At 56.2% G+C, this 20,029-nt stretch overlaps 1 protein-coding gene across 1 annotated transcript in view; it reads right to left on the bottom strand.

The window, feature by feature from the left end:
* The window catches only part of KCNK3 (potassium two pore domain channel subfamily K member 3), a 35,558-nt gene extending 15,883 nt beyond the window's left edge, over positions 1 to 19,675 (bottom strand). The window contains exon 1 of the mRNA XM_032867008.1: positions 19,205 to 19,675. Coding sequence (XP_032722899.1) covers positions 19,205 to 19,487 — 283 coding nt within the window. The 5' untranslated portion in view covers positions 19,488 to 19,675. The remainder of the gene's footprint in view (positions 1 to 19,204) is intronic.
* Between the last annotated feature and the right edge of the window lie 354 nt (positions 19,676 to 20,029).

The raw sequence follows: 20,029 nt of genomic DNA, 5'->3' as shown, positions 1-20,029 counted from the left end.
CCACCTCTGAACCCTTCTTCATGCTATGGCTGCCTGGAATTCCCTCCCTCTCTCCTGCGCCCCCCCCCCCCCCCCGCCCCCCATAGACAGCTCCGCCTCCTTGGGCCCACCTTCCCCAGTCCCCCTGCTGGAAGAATGGTACTTTTTTCTGCCCTTGCCACTCTCTGCCAGGTGGTAGCTTTTGTGTGGACATGGGTCTCTCTCTGCCGGCCCACCTTGCCCAGTGTCTCCAGTGGAATCCCAGCAGAGGCAGGAAGCCAGGCTTGTTGGCCGGGTCGGGTTTGGTGGGGAGGCCTTGGAGTGAGCGTGGCCCCTGTAGGCCCTGTCTCCACCACCTGCTTGCATGCTCTCCTCTCTGGTCATGGCTAGTGGCCCAGACAGCTCTGGGCTGGCAGGGAATTTGGGAACAGATGCCAGGAGATGTGAAGGAGGCTTTTCTTAGGCTCAGCATTCTCCCCAGGGCTCGGGAGCTCAGATGGTGCAGGTTGGCACCGTGCCCAGGAGCAGAGGGACTCCAGGCAACACGGACTTCAGCCTGGAGCCAGCTGCTGGGACCTCCTCTTCCTCTGAGCCTGCCTGCAGATGTGGTGTCCCTACCACCCCTAGTCACATGAGCGTGTGCGTGTGTGCACCCGCAAACACATGGCACACACCCTCGCTGCAGCACCCCACAGGTCCCCACAGTAGCTTCTTGGCCCCATTCCCTCTGCCGTCCGGGGCAGAGAATGCAAGAACCAGATGTGCTCCAGGGCAGACAAGGAAGCAGGAGCGTCTGCTCCTCAGTAGGGGAAGAGGGAACCCCTCACAGGACCCGGCCCCTGAGCCCTGCTGTTCCGTGAAGTCATTAAGGATTTAACGAAGCCCCCCAGACCAGCGCCTCCCCCACACAGACAGACTCTTCTCAGAGGCCTGAGATTCCAGCACTCTCCATGGAAACACATTTCACCGAACCCTACGCCCTGTCGGAAATACTCCTTAGGCGGAATGAAATGACCAAGGCTCAGGCCCTTCCCTTTCAACCTGTTGTCCTCATCGGAGACAGCGATCAGCTGTCCCCATTCTTGGGGACACTGCCCTTCACACAGAGACACGGAGGCAGACGCTCAGCCCCCAGCCTGCCTCCCGCTGCCTGACTCACCCTGGGCTTGCCACCTCTCTTCTGACCTCTGATTTCCAGCCTTTTCAATTATCTCTGCCACTCTGCCACCTTCCGAACCCTCCATCCTCACCACTGTTCACAGCGCAGCGTCGGGTATAATAGAATGACTCCATGGCTGCTGTGGCCTATAGAGGTGGCCTGTTTATGCACTGGTGTCCTGAGTGTGCTCTCTATGGTGCCAGGAGCTCCAAGCTGAGCAGTCCCCAGGACCCGGGCGGTCTCCCCAGCTGCTGCTTACGGTTCTGCTCTGCCTCCCTCCCCACCCCATCCCACCCCAACGTGGAGTCTGGGTGGGCTAGTTTTCTCTGCACTTGACTTTATTCAAATGATTAAATGTCTGTCACTGTTCCCTCCTTCCCAATTCAAAACAATACTAGCTGATTTTTATATAGTGCTTACTACGTGCCACATGGCTCTAAACGAGCAACTACATGTTTCTCTTTTAATCCTTGAACAACCCTGTTTGGTAGGTACTATTATTATCCCCATTTAAAGATGCAGGAGCTGAGCCACAGCGAGGTTAAGTGACTTGCTTAAGGTCACACAGCTAGAACATGGCCAGGCGAGACCCTCCCCATACTGCTTCTTCTGTTCTTTTTGCTCCCTTCCCTCTTCTCCAATTCAAAGGAGCAGAGATGGCTCCTCTTCCCAAGGCTGACCCCCTAACTATACTCTGCCCCAGCCCTGGACTCTTCTTCCTGGCCTTGCTTCTGGAGGCTCACCTTCCCTCCTTTCTCCCCCCTGCCCCCATTTAGCAGTATTTTCAAACTGTCCTCTGCTCTGAAAACCTCAAGAATTTCCTGAGTACCAGACCCAATGGGGCAGGCCTGTGCTGGCCCCATGGCACCCTAGGACAGATTAGAAAAAAATGGGCCCCTTTGGGTGGATGCAGCCTCTGGGAAGGCATAGTAGCTTGGTGAACGGCTGAATTTCAGCTTCCCAACCCATCAGCAGGATTCTTTGGGACAGTGCACAACCTGGAAAACCACACAGGGTTGTCTTGGATGTTGGCATCCTTACTGCCCTTCATATTCTGGCCATACTCAGCCCTGATGGCCCGTCTTCCTCTGACTTCTTTCAGGACACTCCCCACACCTGCCTCTGCTGTCCATTGCATTTTCGCCTGATGCACCCCGGTTATAAGAGTGGGCCGAAATTTGCCTGTGCTGCTCTGATACTGGCCCTCAGGGAAGGCCACCAAGAACTTGCCTCCAGCTCCACCCCACATTCCACCTGGCTGAACCAAGACCCCAGGTCTGGTGTGGCAGCCTGAAGGCACCATTCTCCCCCGTATTCCCCGTGTTGGCGCACTCTGTACTACCCGACTCCTGGCAATGTCCTCAAGCCTCAGTCAGCCAGACTGAACACCTTGGCTTCCCTTTCTCTCCCCCCCCCACCGCCCCGCACCGGCCCCAGCTACTCCTCCTTCCTAGTCCTGTCCTTTCCCTCTGTTCTGCTGTGGTCCAGGCCCTCAGCCTTTCCAGTCTGGGCTTGGGCAGTGGTTCCTAATCTTCCCGGAGCTTCCCCTAACTTTCCCCACACCAACTTCCAGGTTACACTCCACTCTGCTCTCTGCTCAAAATGTCACTCCCCTGCTCAAAAACCTTCTGTGACTCGCCATTGCCTATAGGGAAAGAAGCCCAAACTTTCAGCCTGCCATTCAGGGTCCTCCACCATATGTCATACCTCTCTGGGCTTAACTATTGCTCTGTAGCTGAGGGAAGCCTTTTGGAGCTAACCCTTGGCAGTGCTTTTCCATAGCTGAGCTCTCTGGAAGGCTGCCAGGGAGGAGGTGGGCGGGTGAGGGGTAGGAGGGGAGGTATTAAGGGAGGGGTGGCTCTGCCCTCGCCACCGCCATGCCTAGCAGAAGCCTCTTAATGGCCACCAGCATTCTGACAGCTGTCCTGCACCCGGGGCAGCCTGGATTAGAGCTCGGCCAGGCTGAAAATGTGGAAGGCTGCTCTCAGGGCAGGTGGATAACAGATGAAGAGTGCTGAGGAGCCTCTCACAGACCGGAGTTCCTCGCCCAGGGAGAAAGGCAGGTCTTCCAGGGAATTTGGTGGAACAGTGGATGGCAGGGGGGACTGTTTGAGTGGGAAGTTAAGCCCAGGATTCCCTCCTGCTTGTGCGGCCGGCCTGCAGTGTCTCTCCCTCTCTTTTGAATGTTTGATGTTAGGGAGGAAGGTATGGCTATCCTTCTCCCTCCTGAGGACACTGAGGCTGGGCAGGCAGGTGAGGCCACTTGGTCAAGGTCACGCAGTGTGTACATTGGAGGCAAGATGGAGATGTGGGAGTTCCTGGCAGGGTCTCCCACTGCCAGCCCACCTGCCCATCCCAGGCTGGACCCAGGCTTTCAGAGCAGCAGGAACTTCCTGGCCCTCCGGTGAGGGGCTGGTTAACTCTGGCACCCGGTGGGCACCCGCCCCTCCCCCCCGAGGAGGGGTGTATCTTGCTTTGCTCCTTTTCTGGCCCAAATTGGCACGGGCACCTGGGAAGGGCAGCTGGCCAGCCACGTGCCAGGATTACTTTAAAAATAAACCAGGGAAGAATGAGGCTTAAAAATAACCCCGGGGCTGTGTGAGGAGCTAATTGCTACTGCAGCCCCCTGTCGGGCCTTCAGGGAGTGTGGGCCCCCGCTGCCCGCGTGTGGGGTCCGCTCTGCTCGTCTCTTCTTGTGGGGCATCAGGTCACAGCACAGTCAGGGGCAGGCAGCGTCCCCGAATCTGACCGTACGAGCTGGAGGCAGCTCTGCGCATCCCCAAGGGCCTCCTCCATCTCCATCGGGAGGCAGAGGCAGGGGGAGGAGGAGAGCCCCCAGGCTGGCCAGAGACAACCACAGGCCGTAGGTCCTGGTAGAGCTTCTCTTGACCCTGCTCAGCTCTGGGCCTTGCCTCAAGACTTTCCCCTGGAAATCATCCGGTTCCAAAAGGGACTTGGGGGTCCCGAGCCCTGCTCTTCTCCGAAGTGCCTGCGGGCAGAGGGGGCAGCCTGGTAGCTGGATTTGCTGGTTGCATCTCCTTATTTAGAACTCCTGACCACCACTTCTCACGAGGACCATTCTCTCAAGAACTTTGAGGCCCACCTTGACCCAGTGGGAGAAGGATGCCTGGCTCTTCGGGCTGCCCATTCCTGGTTGCCCCCAAGAGCATCTCCAGCCTATGAGCTCCTGTCTCTGGACCCTCAGGGCCAGAGTCAGGTGGGACGGCAGTCTGGCCAGGCCTGAGGCCTGCAGGCTTTTCTCCCGACCTTCGCCCCCAGCAGCAGCCGAGAAGGCAGGCAGGAACCACACTCCCGTTTCACAGATCGAGGCTCCCCCCAAGGCCCTCAGAAATTCTTGCTGATCCCCCACCTTTGGCAGAGGGTGTGATGGGGGTGGGGGGGCAGGGAATGGGACACAGGGCCCAGCTGAGGATGCAGCTGAGGACAGACTTGCAGAATCAAAGAGAAAAAACAGAGTTTACCCCAAGCGGGGAGGCAGAGGCCAAGAGTGCTGGAAGCTGACAGAAATGATCAAAGGACAGGGAGGGACGGGGAGGTGGGAAGCCGCAGCAAGGGGAGAGAGAGGCAGAGCTGGGAGTTGGTTGGGGGGCTACTGCATGACGAGGAGGGGCTTTGGGGTCCCACGGCCTGGCTGGGCGCCCTGAGCCAAAGCTGGAACTTGGACCTCATTTGCATAATAGACATAATGATAACCACTCAGGGGCCTCCGCAGGAGGGCTTGTGAAGCGTTTATGAAGAAGCCTGTGGACACGGGGAGCTGCGACGTTGTGCGTTCTCTCCCCCGCCTTTCTTGGAATCTGGTCCCTCCGTTCCACCTCTGGCTCCACAGAGAGAAAAGTCTCCCCTACCACCTTCTCTGGCTCCTGGAACAAGCCGAGGACCGTGGCCCTGGGTTTCCACACCTTGTGTCTCCCACCGCCAGGCTGCCAAATGCACTGGTTGTTTCCCTGTGGTCATCTGACTTGATTTCCCAGCAGCAGCTGGCAGCTAACGCTCCCTCTCTCCTGAAACGCTACTCTCCAGGTTGCTCTCCAGGCTCTGGCAGGCCCCCTCTCCTGCTGCCTCCCTCCCCGTGTTGTAGGTGGTCGGGGAGGGGAGCAAGCTTCGTGCTGGCCCCGGGCTTCTCTCCCCTGTTCTCCCCTCTTCCCAGCTGATCTCATCCAGCCACAAGACTTTAAATATTATTTCCATCTGATAACTCCCAAATGTGTTTCTCAGCTCTGGCCTCTCCCTGGAGCTCCAGACTCGTCTAACTGGCCCAAAGGGACTTGTACCAAGTGTCTCAAAATGCACTGTTCATCTAAACCAGAAGTCTTGGATCTCATCTCTCTACCATGCTCTTTGCATGTTTTCTTCTCTGTCTCAGACAACGCTAACCCTCCACCCAGTGGCTCAGATCGACGACCATCCTTGACAATCCTCTTGCCCTGATGCCCATAGCCCTCTCCCTCCCTCTTCTCCTCCAACACATCCATCCTGTCCAACATCAGGTCTGGCCCCTGGGCCCGGATGCACGTCCTCATCTTATGCCTGCTCGCCACATCCACTGTCTCCACCCGGGGCCAACCCACCCTATCTCTCAAGACACTGGAAGCTTCATAGGTCTTCCCAGCTTTCATCCTGAACTACGGCCATGTGACCTCCACTGAGCAACCCATCTGGTAAAAACTTAAGTCGTATCACATAACGACTCTGCTTACAACCTTCCAGTGACTTCTGTTACACTTTGAGCAAAACCCAAGCTTTCGACCATGGTCTCCATGGCCCTGTAAGCCCCAGCCCTTCCAAGCTTCCGCCTCTAGGCTTGGGGCACCCGCAGCCCACTGCCCTTCCTGCTCCAGTTCCTCAAACAGGCCAAATTCTGGCCCACCTGGGGGCTTTGCATTTGCTGTCCCTCCCCCTTCCCGGGCTCTTCCATGGTTTTTACCTCATAGGGCAAACCCCACCCCTCCCGGGAGGATTGCCCACCTGTCTCTCTACCACATTCTCTTGGGGGTTTGGTTTTAAAAAGATTTATTTATTTTTAGAGGGAGACAGAGAGTAGGCAGCCGGGGGGAGCGGGGGAGAGGGAGACAGAGAATGTCAAGCACACTCAAGGTACCACCCTGAGATCATGACCTGAGCTGAAATCAAAAGTCGGATGCTTACTCGACTGAGCCACCCAGGAGCTCCACCATATCCTCCTGTCTGATGGTCTCCTGGCACTCCCTATCAGTGTGAGATGATGTTTATATGTGATCATATGAGTCATTTTACTGACTACCTACTTCCTCTGAAATGTAGACACCGTAAGGACAGAGCTGAGGCTTTGGGACCTAGAATGGTGCCTGACTCATGGAGGATGGTCGGAAAAATGAAGGGAGTGGAGGGATGACTGTGTGGTTATCGAGGGAGTGGAAAGGGCCGGGAGGCTGGGTCTGAGGACGGGTTCTGTTAATGAATTGCTGGTGACTGGGGCAGGTTACACTCCATCTCCCCCTGTCCCTGACCCTGGGTCTCAGTCTTCTCATCTGGAGAAGGGAAGTATTGCCCTGAATCAGCGATTCTCAAAGAATCCAAAGGATCCCAGGGATGGCTGTGATGCCACCCGGTGATAAGCTGAGCCCCGGTTCTGCATGAGCCTGCCGGTGTCAACATGACCTCACCCCTTTCTGGCCAAGGCTGAGGAAGATGCGTGCCATGACCTTCAGCTGGTCTGCGTGTGCTCTGCAACAGGTGATGTCCCATACACATTTTGAGATATTAAACCATGGTGGGGACCCAGGGGCTAACCGCAGCCCCTCAGTGACTGAGCAGGGCACTGGTCTAGGCAGGATGTCGAAAGTCGGTCCATGAGCAGGACTTCAGCTCCAGGGCCCCACGGGCCTTTGAGCTAGCCTCGGGCCAGGATGGCAGGACTGGCTTCCCATGGACTCACCCTGGGCCAGCTCAGGTCCAGAGGCGTCCCGGGCAGAAGGGTGTCTGCAGCCTCTCTCCAGGGCACCCACCCCCCGTAAGACAGCGCTGGCTGGGGTCAACCTGCTCTCAGACCCCGGCTGCCTCCCACACTCCACCCATGACTACCATGGGAGCTGCCAGCCGGGGGTGCTGCCCTTTCCGGTGGGAGGCTCCGGCATTCCAGCTGTCCCAGGGGCTGGGGCAGTGGACTTGCTCTTGCTGATAAGCGGGACCTTGGCCATGGTCAGAAATGCTCTCTTTCCGAAAGGGGTGACTTGGAGGTCCTGTACAGAGCTCTATTCTTGGGACTGGACACAGAGGAAGTCCCTCCTGGGCTCAGCCAGAATGGGGTGAAGCAGGGACAAGACTATAATCCTGGGCAGTGTGCTTCTTAGGAGGGGCTGGAAGCAGAGGCCAGGAGGTCCAACAGAGACCATCAGAGCTGTAAGGGACTTAGACACACCAGCCCAATCTCTCACAGGGCAGGTGGGAGATGAGACCTACTATGGGTCTCCCACGAAGGTAAGAGCTGAGAAACGGTGGAGGGGATCATGTGTCCCACTTTCCTTAGCTCAGCTGCAGTAAGCTAAGTCATTAGTCATGGCTCTGAGAAAGGACACACAGCCCACCTCTGTGAATCTAGTGGCTGACCCTGAGGGACAGGCAGGGGACCTCGGGGCCTTTATGGTGTTAGGGAAGATGAATGCTTCTAACTCTGGGGCTCTGAGCTGGGCATGACACCCAAGGGGAGGGCTGCAACTGAATTTGGATCCAGGTTTCTCTCTCTCTGGCCCTGCCTGCAGGGGGATCAAAAACCAAGAGCTGCCCCAGAGGGTCTTACCCTGTCGCACCTTCCCCGTGGAAAACCCGTGATGCGGGGTCATATTGAAGACGGAGTCACCTGGCTCAGCCTGACCAAAAGGCCCCTAATTTGTTCCCAGAATGTTCAAATGGCTGAGGGGCCTCGCTCAGGCTGACCCCCTTCCCTGGGGTCAAGAGCAGTCTGAGACCTAAAGCTCTGAAGATGGAACCTGTCCCTAGGTCCCCACTGAGACTCTCAGTCCCTTTTACCTGGGGGGGATGGGGGGCACGGCCCCTTCTCCCAGGGGCATCCACTGACTCCTGCTGTGTCTGCCACCTGGCTCACCCCAGCAGCTTTGGCTTATGAACTCCAAAGATTTTTTTCCTTAGCTGCCCCTCGAATGTCTCCTAAGTACCAAGGAAACCCAGAAAGAAAACGCTAGCCCCTGGCTGGCAAGCCCAGAATGCGGATTCTAACAAGCGCTCTCCTCCTCCATGCTTCCCAAGCCTGCTGCAGGTTCCCTTCCCCTGGGGAATGTTTAAAACTTACAGGCCTCTGGGCCTCTAAGGCCCAGTGAATGGAGTCCTAGGGCCAGGCCCTGACACCCATAGTTCTGGCTCCAAGCAGTGGCTGGTACTGGGACAAGCGTCCTACTTGGGAGCTCAGGGGCCATCTTACCTGTCCCTCCACACAAGGGGGAGCAGATGACTTGCCCGAGTTGCCCCTGACAAAGCCCCCTCTCTTACTCACTGGCCACTCCTAAGAACCATCACTGTGTTCTCATTTTTAGGCTTGGGTTCCCATCCTGTTCAGAAAGATGGCATTGACGACTGCGGGAGACTAAGACCGCCCTGTGACAACTGTCCCCATACAGTGCTGCCCCTTCTGCCCTCCATAGGCTGACACGCACTTCCGCAATGCCCCTACACCCGTGCCATGGGAATAACCCACTTTGGTCACGGTCTAGGAGGCGAGGGCCCCCGAGTTCCGTGGGGAGGGTGTGACTTAGGTTTGGAGGGTCCTGAGTTGACTCCTCCTCCCACATCACCACCTTGGGATCGCTGGAAGTGACCTGATTTCTTTCGCTCTCTGGTTTCTTCATTGGCAAAGTAGGAGGAATGATACCTATGCCTCGGGGTCACCAGAAGCCTTGGAAGAGACACTGTATGACCAAATGCTTTATAAGCCAAGGACTGTGCGAGCTTTACACTCCCCGTTCTGCCTCTTGCCCGCAGTTGGCCTTTGGGTGTGTTCCCTAAGCCCTCTGAGCCTCAGGGTCCTTGTCTGTAAGATGGGCATTGCAGTAGTGCCACTGTGGCCGTGGCCGTGAGGACTGAATGAGGTGAGGCATGGAATAAGCTCTGCCCAGAGAAAGCTCCTTGGGCTCCTAACCAGGGAAACTGAGGCCGGCTCTGTGGGGAGAGGCTGCTCCATGTCAGGTCTAAGATCTGGACAAACAGCCAGCCCCGGACAGGGCCCTCTGGTGCAGCAATCTCAGGCTCGCTCCTGCCTGCAGCTGCCAGTCCCCAAGGTCCCGGGGAGCTCCTCTGCACTAGCAGGAGGCCTGGGGCTGTCCCGGAGGAGAGGGCCACTTCCTGCCTAAGCGCCTGTCGTAGTTCTCTCTGGGCTGCTCTACTGGGGCCTGACAGTCTGGGTCCCTGGAGAGAGCCCCCAGACAGTCCTGCGGCTGGCGGGCTGGAATGTGCCTCTCCGGATGTTTCTGAGATGGTTATTTCTGCATTGGGGCTGTGGTCAGGAGGCCCTACACATTCCTGAACAGGGACACTGAGTCCGTGCCAAGCTGCAAAGCCTCGAGCAGAGATGAAGGGGTCTGAGAGCTGGGGTCTGGGGTTGTCCATGCAGGAAATATCTACACTGTGTCTTGCGACAGTGTTGCCTGGTTCAGCTCAGTGCCGCCGCCCGGGCTCCTGCCTGCCATCCACAAACCTGGGTTCTCTCTGGTCTCCAGAGTGGCCTTGTGGCCGAGAACAGGAAGTGTGGGAGGAAAAGCTTCCCCTGGGGGCTGAGGTCTTCTGGGTGACCAAGGCAAGGGTGAAGGGAGACAGTCAGGCTTCAGGTTCATCCCCCTCTGATTCAACTGGAATCCCAGGGGGCACCCACTGGTTCAGCTGGGGTGATGAGGACACCCCCAAGCGTTCAACCAAGGTCATGGAGGCACCTGCTATTTGACTGAAGTGATCCACTGGTTCAACCATGTTCATGGGGGCACCCGTGGGTCGCGGGATCCGGGCAGGAGGGCGCAGGGTGGGGGCTCACTTCCCTCTTCCATCACCTGGGCAATCAGGTCCACCCACCAGAGTCCAGAAGTCTGCCCCTCTACAGGTCCACCTTGGCCCCTGCCACTTTCCTTGGACACACTCATGCCCCTCAGCCTGCCCCATGCTGTTCCCTCATCGAGAAAGTTCTCACTGCCCATCATCACCTACTAGAGTCCCCACTTCTCATTCGAGCTCTCTTGGGGGCTACCTGCCCCAGGAAGACTTCTCAGACCCCTACTTGGAGCGTCTACTGGGATTTACTATAAATAACATTCAACTGTGGTTTCTGGATTCCACTGGACCAGAGTCTCCATGGGGAAGGAGTTGGGTCTTCGTTTTCTATTCTTTCCATGCCAAGTATAGTGCCTCGTACTCAGGAGACCTCAATGATTTTTGAGGCGCTGGCAGGGGGTCCCTCTTTGGGTCCTTGGACTCACCAGGCTGCCCCCTTGAAGAGCAAGAAATCAAAACATCTCAGGGTTGGAAAGAATCTTAAAAGCCATTTATTGTAGCCCCTAGTCTGATATATGGGTAGTGTGATGATCTTTTTGACATGTCAGCTTGGCTAGGTTAAAGCCCTTAGTTATTAATCAAACACTAATTTAGAGGTTGGTGTGCAGCATTTTGTAGATGTAATGAAAGTCCATAATCAGCTGACTTTGAGTAAAGGAGATTATTTTATATTATCTTAGATAATCTGAGTGGGCCTGATTTAATCATTTGAAAGGTCTTAAGAGCCAAGCTGAAGGTTCCCTGAAGAGGAAATTCCGCTTGTGGACGGCAACTTCAGCCCATGCTAGAAAGACTTCCAGCTTCCTGATGGTCTACTCTTTGGATCTCAGAATTGCCTACCAGCCATTACTATCACATAAGCCAAGCCTTTGTAATACGTCCCTTAATACAGCTCTCCTATAGATTTTGCTTCTCTGATTGAACCCCAATGGATACAGGTATCCTCTGCAGCTTGCCCACCCAGTGTCTTCTTGTATGCTTCGTGTGATGGGGAGCTTTCCACCTCTCAAGGCAGCACAGTCCATCTTTGGTCAGCTTCACCCCTAAATAAAGTTCTCCTTATTTTCAACTTGATTAAGTCTTTCTGTGGACTTGACCCACTGCTGCTGGTTCAACCCCTTGGGCCCAAGCAGCCCAAGGTTGGTTCTTCAATCTTGCAATAACCCAACAGATATTTGAAGGCACAATGCATGCTCTCCACGCCTGTCCCTGCCAAGTGTTTTTCATTTGACACACTGTTCCCTTCCTCTGACTGTTCCCCCGTTTGTTGATGACCCTCTTAAAGTCTGGCGTTCCTCCTGCCACCTGCATTTCACACCACTGCTGGCAACTGAGTGGATGCATCTAGTGGTCAAAGGACCACCAGTTTGGAGACATCCTGGGCCTTTGGTGTCTGGATCCCAGCCCATGGGAAGCTGGGGGCTCCCCTTGAAGGAAGAAGTGAGCCTCTTCTAATGGTGACTAGAGGTTGCACTGCCCCCTTGGGATTGGGGGTGGAAGCCAGTTTTCCTCTTGGACCTTTCCTCTCTGGGGCACCCCTTCTCCATGGACCCGAGGAGCTTCCCTGGCAGATGGGAGAAGAATGGAGGACATTTGAGGACAGCAGAGACCCGTTTGTGGGCTTCTCCATGGGGCAAGCCCTTTTTCACTGCTCTTCTCCTCCCCCCACCCACGTGATCACACAGCCTGTGCCTCACCTAGCCTCCACTTCCCACTTCCTGTAGGGCCAACCATAGCCCCTCTCTAGCCTCAGAGTCAGGATCCACCAGCTCTGAGTCTTCTGGCTCTCATAGTCCCAACCAGATTCCTAGGGACTTTCCTAGCTCTACACATTCTCGATCTTAAAACCACAGTCCACTTCTCAAGTTGATTCCCCAAAGTCAGGTCTCCTCGATATTCCAAGTGTGGACTATGAATCAACAGCATCAGTGCCCCTGGGGGCTTCCTAGAAATGCAGAATCTCCGGCCTCACCCCAGACCTCCTGATTCAGAATCTGCATTTAAACCAGATTAACCCCATCCTTGCCTGCACAGCAGTGTTTGCAAAGCATTAATGTCCCCACATTGTTCCCTTCACTTGTTCCCTTCACCTGAGCAACATCTCTGTGCAGGGGGAAGACTGAAGCATGCCACGGAAGCGTCTGCTCCTCTCACAAGTTCAGGGGCAGCAGAAGAGAGAGAGAGAGAGCGAGCCGGAAGGATTTGTTTAACGGGAGAGAAAGAACCCTGTTTCTAGCTTCCAGGCCAGGCTCCTGCTTTGAATTCCCAGCAGCCACGTGCCCCCTCACAAAGGGGTCCTGTGTGTCACTGAAGGAAGGAGGGGAAACAGGAGCAGCGAGGAGTCTGCTTTTGTGGAGGGGGAGGGTGGGAGCTAGGTCCCAGCCGGGTAGGGATCCCAGGAGGCCACAGGACCAGGAGGACTGGAGTGGATTGCTCTAGGTGGCTGGCCCCTGAGGCCGGCTCTGGAAAATGGGCAGGTGAAGGTGTGACTTGTGGCTGTAGCTTGGGATGGGGTGAGGGGTGGGTCCCCAGGAGCTGCCTGGGAACTGCCTTAGCCAGGGGCAGTTTGTGGACAACGAGGAAGTGTGGACAAACTGGGAGGCGGTGGCATCATTGGGACCCTTGACTGCTCTCTCCATAGCGACAAGGGTCTCGAAAGGCGTTTGTCAGGTAGCTCTCTGCCGACCAGAGGCTAACGGGGGAGTCAGGAGGAGACCCAGGGCTAGCGGAGCAAGCCATCTCTTCCTTAAGAGCCTGCGGGGGTGGTGGGGTGGGGGGGCAAGAACACCAAGGGAGTTGTCATTAAACAGGGCTTCAAGGCCAGCTCCGAGAAGAACCGTTAAGTATAGCCTGACCATGCCCTTTCTCTCATTTGAATTTTCCTTTCCAACTCTCTAAAATCAGAGGGTCGGAGCTAAAATTCTGATTTCTCTTTGGGCAAAAGACTCTTGAAGGCGAGAGATCCTGACGCTGAGGCCACAGCTGAGCGTCCTGCGTGGACCCTGGTTACGCCATCCAGCATCATTTGTGACATTCATATGGAAGGGATGGCAGGGACTCCGTGAGGGTCGGGGGAAGGGGAGGAGGGGCGTGGCTCTGTGAAAAGATACTCCCTACAGCCCTGGGTGGAAACCCTGGCACAATCGTTCTATATTTGTAGGGTCCTGGGCCAATTTTCGAACTCCTCCGAGCTTCCCTTCCCTTGATGGTGACAGAATGAGAAGGCCAGCCCTCCCAGGGCAGCAGTGAGACTGCAGGCTGTGAGGAGCGCCCCTGACACCCAGCAATGTGTAATAGACAACACGTCAGTTCCCTGCGTCCAAGGCAGGGGTGGGGCATGAGAGGGTGTCTATCTTGGTCTCTGATAATGCTCTCTGTCAGAGCTGGGTCTCTTCCCTTGCTGCTGACTGACTGCAAGGAAATCACTTCTACATTTTTTTTTTTTTATTACAAAATCAACTCACAGATTCACCGTTTGTGTCGCCAGCTGAAAACTGTTTATAGTGGTGATTTGCACTACACTCGTCTGTGCTTGTTTATGTTTTCTTCGAAAATACTTATTGTGTTTGTTCTGTCCCTGCTCTGACCAGGCGTGTGTCTTCTATTTCTGGTCCTCTTCTCGCCCCCACTCCCTCCATGTCTCCACCCCCTAACCGTGATGCATGGGAACTGGACATGTAGGTAGGAGGCATGACAGTCATAAGGACCTCTCATCAAATACAGACTCTTTGTAGATGAGGAAACTGAGGGTCACAGAGGACCAGCAACTGAGATAAGCGGAGCTGGAACTCTTGCCTCCTTGCTCCAATCCAGTGTGGGTTCTCCTACCAATGTGAACCTCGCTGTCCTTGACCAGTTTTCTGCAGGGAGAGGGAGCATCGCCCCTCAGCCTGGATCTCAGGCAGACTCCAGGCATGGGTAGGATCTGGAAAGCCTGGGTTAGGGGAATGGCATTAGGAGAATACAGAGAAGGGTGTGACAGCCTCTGGTCCCCAACCCCACCATCCCCCACCTGTTAGGAGGGACCAGAGATATCCATGGTCTCGGTAATCCTTGGGAAATGGAGAAGTACCCTTCTGTGGGGGAGTAATAGTAATAATGCATGAACAATAATGTTAATTACACTGATCATTGCTAATATTGTTTATGAAATACGGACTCTGTACCAGGCACTTCCTTTCTATTGTCCATTTCATCCTGGGAAGCAGATATTATTCTCCCCATTTTGCAAATGACAAAACAAGCTCAGAGACACTAAGCAACTTGTCCAAGATCAAATAACTAGTGGTGGGGGTCTGGGGTAGGTGAGTGGAGAGGTGGGTTGAGAGATGAACCCAGACACTCCGGCTTCTAAGCCAGAGCCTCCCTCCCTAGACACCACAGAGAAGGCTTGTGTGGTCAAAGCAGAGGGGTGGCCTGTGGGCATGGAGGAAGGAAATGCTGACCAAGAGTGGGCAGTAGAACTGTTCGAGGCTGGTTGTCCCTCCACCCCACCCCAGCAAGTCAACAGAGGACAGGGAATAGTAGAGTAAAAAGCAACCAGAGGTCTTGGTGCTAAGAGAGATGGTGGGTGGTGAGGGGAACAGGCTAGGGAGATGGAGAGAACTCCAGTGGGGTCACCCAAAGGCCTCAGTTCTAATCAGGGTTGTGCTCGCCACTTGCTGTGTGACTTTGGCAAGTCACTCCCCTCTCTGGGTGTTTGAATGGTTGCTGATATCTCCCTTCACTCTTCTATTTGAGGACACTGGGATGTATTGGGCGACCGGTCACTCCTGTACTTTCCTCCTTCTTGGAAAGATGTAAAAAGTGCAGGTTCCTTCCTGAACTGCCTTCTTGATTTCACAATCTAAGGACTCCCAGGCCACGTGGTGGGTGATGGGAGACTGTGCTCCGCAGAGAACAGGCCGGGAGCTGAGGAGAGAGCAGAACAGAAGGTTTTCTGCCCCAGCTCCATCAGCTAATCAATCACCCAGCCTCTTGTTGCCTTAGAGCCCCAAGGATTACAGGGGCCCTCATGGGAGAACAGCACCTGTGAGTCTGTGGCTGTCTCAGGTAGGGCCTGGTGCTGGGCACAGCTCTGCCACGTGGTCTGGGTTGGTCAGGGGCCAGGGCGTGGCGGAGGGGAGCCGCAAGCTGGCGAAAGCATGTTGGAGGGAGAGGCTCTCTCCTGGGAATGGCTTTGCCTGGGTGACAAGACGAGCCTTGGCTCCTCGGTCAAAGGTCTGGGCTGAGTTCTTGAAGAGGAGAAAGAACTGGCAGGAAAGCTAGGGCATGGGAGTCAAAGAGGCTCCGTTGAATCTGGGCAGTGCTATGCGTTCAAGTCACAAGGTCAGGGGGGAGTCATCTGCACGTAGACCCTTAGGTTCCTCTGCAGAAAAATGGGGGTAATACGTCCCCTCTTGAGAGGTTGGCGAGAGAATCGAATGAGAGCGTATAGAGCCTGACAAAAAGTAGCCCACGAATGGTGGCTGCTAGTGTTACTGTTGCTGTCCCTGCTGCTCATAATAATAACAAGAGCCATCCTGAACAAGTGGAAGGAGCGGAGGCCTGGGAGTCAGGTTTGGCTAAGCCTTAGCTGTGTGACTCCTGTCACCTCTCTGGTTCCTTATCTGTAAGAGGAGGGGGCGGCCCTGGCTGATCTTGAGTCCCCTCCCAGCTCTGACAGCCTCTGGGCTATGAATAGATGGGGCTGGGGCCCCGGAGGAGTTTAATGACTCAACAGCCAGAGAGGTTAAGCTTTCCCAGAAAAGAGTTTCCATTTGCGTTTGATGAACTTAGGGCACAACAAAGGAAGGGTTTCCTGGCTGGGAGGCCAGGGATGAGGGAGCTGGAGGAATCTTTGCAGCCCATGGAGACTGTGACTAACCAGGTGAATGACTAACTCAGACCCTGCTGACCCTCAACCAATCAGGGCTGCCCTAGAGCACCCTTCGAGCTGGCATCACTGAGCACGTCCTGGCCATGCCAATTTTAGCTGGCTCTGGGCTTCACAGCATATGGAGGCAGAAGACGCAGCCAAGAGACCGGCAGGGAAAGAGCACTGGGCTTGGAGTCAGAAGACCCAGCTTGAGGCTCTAACTTTGCTGCTCACTAGCTGCATGACTTTGGGGGACTCCCCTTCCCTCCTTTCCCTCCATGCCTTCATCTGTGCAACAGAGCTAACAATACCCGCCCTAGCAACTTTCTGAGCAGTGAAGGCTGAGAATCAGGAGATGAGATGAGTGTGTACTGGGATCACTAAGTGGCAGGTGCTATCATTTTTCTATCCCGATGTGAGTCCCGGTGCCTCAGGAGACCCGTTGGGGTTCCCAGAAGGGCCAGGTGGACAGAGGCTGTTGCCTCTGGGTTTTGGGTCGCCATCAGTTTCATACAAGGCCCCTTCTGGCCATCTGATCACAACACAGGCAAGCTTGTCTTAGAGCAGAGCCCTTGTGGACATTTCCAGCCAGATGGTGTAGCCAGAGAGAGAGGTGACAAAAAGTCAGGACTGGTTGGGTGGGGCAGGAAGTGGGCAGTGCCTTTCTGGGGCCCCCACAGAACTCAGGTGGTGCTTCGATGTGGTTTTTCCTCTTGCCCAGCGCTATAGCAATAAATATCACCAGAACAGCATTCTGTCTGCTTCTATCCCCAGCTGTTAGCATCTGTCTGGGTAAGGACTATACACACTTTGGGCCAGGATGATGCCTTTTCATTTCTGCACCCCTTCAGCCCCCTCAGTAGCATTCTCTGAGTGCTCATGTGGGCCGCCGGGTCCTGTGCCAGCACTGGGAGGACAGAGATGGGAACCACAGGGCCCTGCCCACACAGAGGTTAATTGCAGTGTGGTTAAAGAGACAAAACACATCCCCTAAAATGTAAATAACCATGTAAGAAAGCCTACACAGTGTCACCCTGGCAGTACCGACAGTGCATCCTGCATTTGTCTAGAGCGGTGGCCTTGGATGGTCTGGGAGACTTCAAGGAGGAAGTGGGATTTGAGCTGGACCTTGGACAAGACAAGGAGAAGACAGAGAAAAACGTGTGCCCGATGGGCACACTTAAGGTGTTCTCAGGAGACAGTACGACAGTTCTCAGGAGTGGAGGGATCATGTCAGTAAGAAGTGAGAAATGAAATCGGAGATAAAGTTAGAGCCAGCGATGAGGGTCATTAAAATTTGAGATAAAGAGCACGGACCAGATTCCACGGGTAGCTGGAAGCCATTGAGGGCTTCTGAGAGGGTATTGGTATGGTCAGAGCTGCACACTGGGGAGTTTCTTTCTGGCAGGGTTGTCTGCAGGGAGCTTGTTCCATGGGGAATAAGGCTGGAGGCAAGGTCGTTTGGGAAGTTACTGTGGAGCTAGGGACCATGGGACTGAGAAAAGGGACACATAATCAGAGGCACCACTTGTGGGAAGAGGGAGGGGGAAGACCTAACTCACTGTTCAGTGCTCCTGAAACCCTGGCAGGTGGCAGGGAAGTGGGAGAGAGAGGCTGCTTTCTGGGCCGGTCTGAGTCTGACTATTCTGCCCTAAACACCAGAGTCAACAGGACCCAGAGGTGCCTCCATTTGGGCCACATCCACTCCTGGGGCCCTTTTCTCTTCTTCTAAGAGGGGAATCCAGAGACTACATAGCAGAGTTCCCCCTGAACCCCAGAGAGGAGTGGAGCCTTGGGCCGAAGTCCTGCAGTGTGTAGACTGCAGGAACAGTGCCCAGTCCTGCCTTTTACCCCCTCAACCTCTGTGGACTCCCAGGAAAACACTGCCATCTTGTCATGGGCTATGCCAAGTGGCGATGAGCCCCCGGGAGCTCAGCCAAGGCAAGGAGAGGGACCAGAGAGAGAAGAAATGGGAAAGATGGAGGCCTGGAGGCATCCCAATGGGCTTTGGGGGAAGGTGGGCTGGGAGCGTGCCAGCCCTGGGCAGAAGGCTTGAGATCATTTTAGCCAACCCTTCATGGTCTGGAGGTGAGCCTGAGACCCAGACAGGAGAAGGGACTCGCCCAAGGTCATGTAGCAGGAAAAATGATGGAGCTGGGCTGGAATCAGAGTCTTGGGACCCGGGAGGAGTTTACTCCTATCTGGACACTTCCGAATAGACTGGAGATTCCGGAACATCCATTTGTGTGCTGTGTGTGTGTGTGTGCCTGTGTCTGCCCTGTGTGTGCTTGTGTGTGTGTACTTGTGTGTACATGTTCCTGTGCCTATCTTATGAGAGAGTCTGGGTGTGTGTGTGGCCTGCCGCACCGCTGTTTGGAGAAGGGAACTGAGGCCATTCCTGTGGGGTGACTGTTTTTCCCGGGACAGCAGAGAAGGCAGACAGAGCTGGATCTGGCTTCCAGCACCAAATCTGCTGCCCTAAGAAAATTAAAGGCACTGGCTGGCTGTGCCCAAACTCTAGGAGCTGGACACACACACACACACACACACACACGCACGCACACGCACACACACACGCGCGCGCGCGCGTGTGTAAACACACACACACACACACACACACACACACACTCCAAGCAGCACTTACAGAGGCAGTTAGAGGGTGTTTTAAGCACCCAGAGTAAACAGGAGTACCATGGAGTACTGCATCCACACGTCTCGCTGGAGCCCCAGACGGTGTAGACACGCCAAGGTGCGGAAGCCCATCTGCCAGGGACACGGAGTCGCGAGCTCCCCGCCGCTCTACACTCAGCTCTCTGCTCCAGGGCCTGGCCCGGCCACACCCCTCCTCCCCGGCCTCCGCCGGTGCTTCCTGCCCCTCTCACACACTTCAGAGTCCCCTGAGGCCCTCGCGCAGCCTGGCAGGGACAAGTTAGGGCTGGCCCGGCCGGAGAGTCAGGTCCGGAGCCAGGAATCGACGCCTCCCCCGAATCCTGTCCCCGAGAGCAGACAAACCAGGCTGAACTCGGGTTTCTGGCAGCGCGGGGTTCGGCGCCTAGACCCTCTCAGGAGGGGATCCCTTCAGCCCCGGCCGGCTCGGGACTACCCCGGGACGCGGCGCCCAGCCCCCGGGTCCCCGCCCCCCGCCGGCGAGTAGTTACCGATGGTGGTGATGACGGTGATGGCGAAGTAGAAGGAGCCGGCGAAGCGCCACTGCACGCCGGCCTTGTGCGGCTTGAGGCGCAGCACGACGCGCTCCAGCTCCTCGTAGCCGCCCTGGCTGAGGTTGTAGCGCGCCCGCAGCTCTTGCTGCCGCAGCTCCAGCCGCTGCCGCTCGATCATCTCCGGCTCCGACTCGAGCGCGTCGAAGACCGCGGCGCCCACCAGCAGGTAGGTGAAGGTGCACACGATGAGCGCCAACGTGCGCACGTTCTGCCGCTTCATCGTCCCGCCCGAGCCGCCGCCGGCCCCCCGGCGCCCCCGGCCCGCGCCCCGGCCCCGGCCGCCGCTGCTGCTGCCCCGGAGGCGGCCTGGGGCATGGCTGCGCTCGCCGCTCCCCAAGCCGGGCACCCGCTCCGCGCCCCGGGGCCGCCGCCGCCAACGCCGCCGCTGCCGCCGCCGCGGAGCTGTCCCTTCAGCACCACCCACCGCCCTCCTCCGCCCGGCCCCGCTCCCGCCCCCCGCCCCCCGCCCGCAGGCCGCCTCCTCCCGCCAGCCCTCCCGCCCAGCCAAATAAGGACTGGGGAGACGCGCCGAGGGAGGGAGGAGGGGGGCTGGCGGAGGGGGAGGAGGGGGAGCGAGCGGGAGAGCGGCGGAGAGACCGGGCAGGACCGAAGGAGAGAGACCCAGGGAAAGAGATAACTAGACAGAGAATCGCCTGTAACTACAGAGAAAGAGAGAAAAAGAGGCGCAGGGGGGTGTGACAGATAAGGAGATAAAGCCAGAGGGAGATTCACAGGCACAGAAAAAGAAGCGGCAGGCAGAAA

The sequence above is a fragment of the Lontra canadensis genome, unplaced genomic scaffold (genome assembly GCF_010015895.1).
Source record: "Lontra canadensis isolate GAN:19392208 unplaced genomic scaffold, GSC_riverotter_1.0 scaffold32, whole genome shotgun sequence".
In the NCBI taxonomy this organism is placed as follows: Eukaryota; Metazoa; Chordata; class Mammalia; order Carnivora; family Mustelidae; genus Lontra; species Lontra canadensis.
The sequence above is the reverse complement of the archived record's forward strand: the minus strand, read 5'-3'. Positions and strand labels throughout refer to the sequence as shown.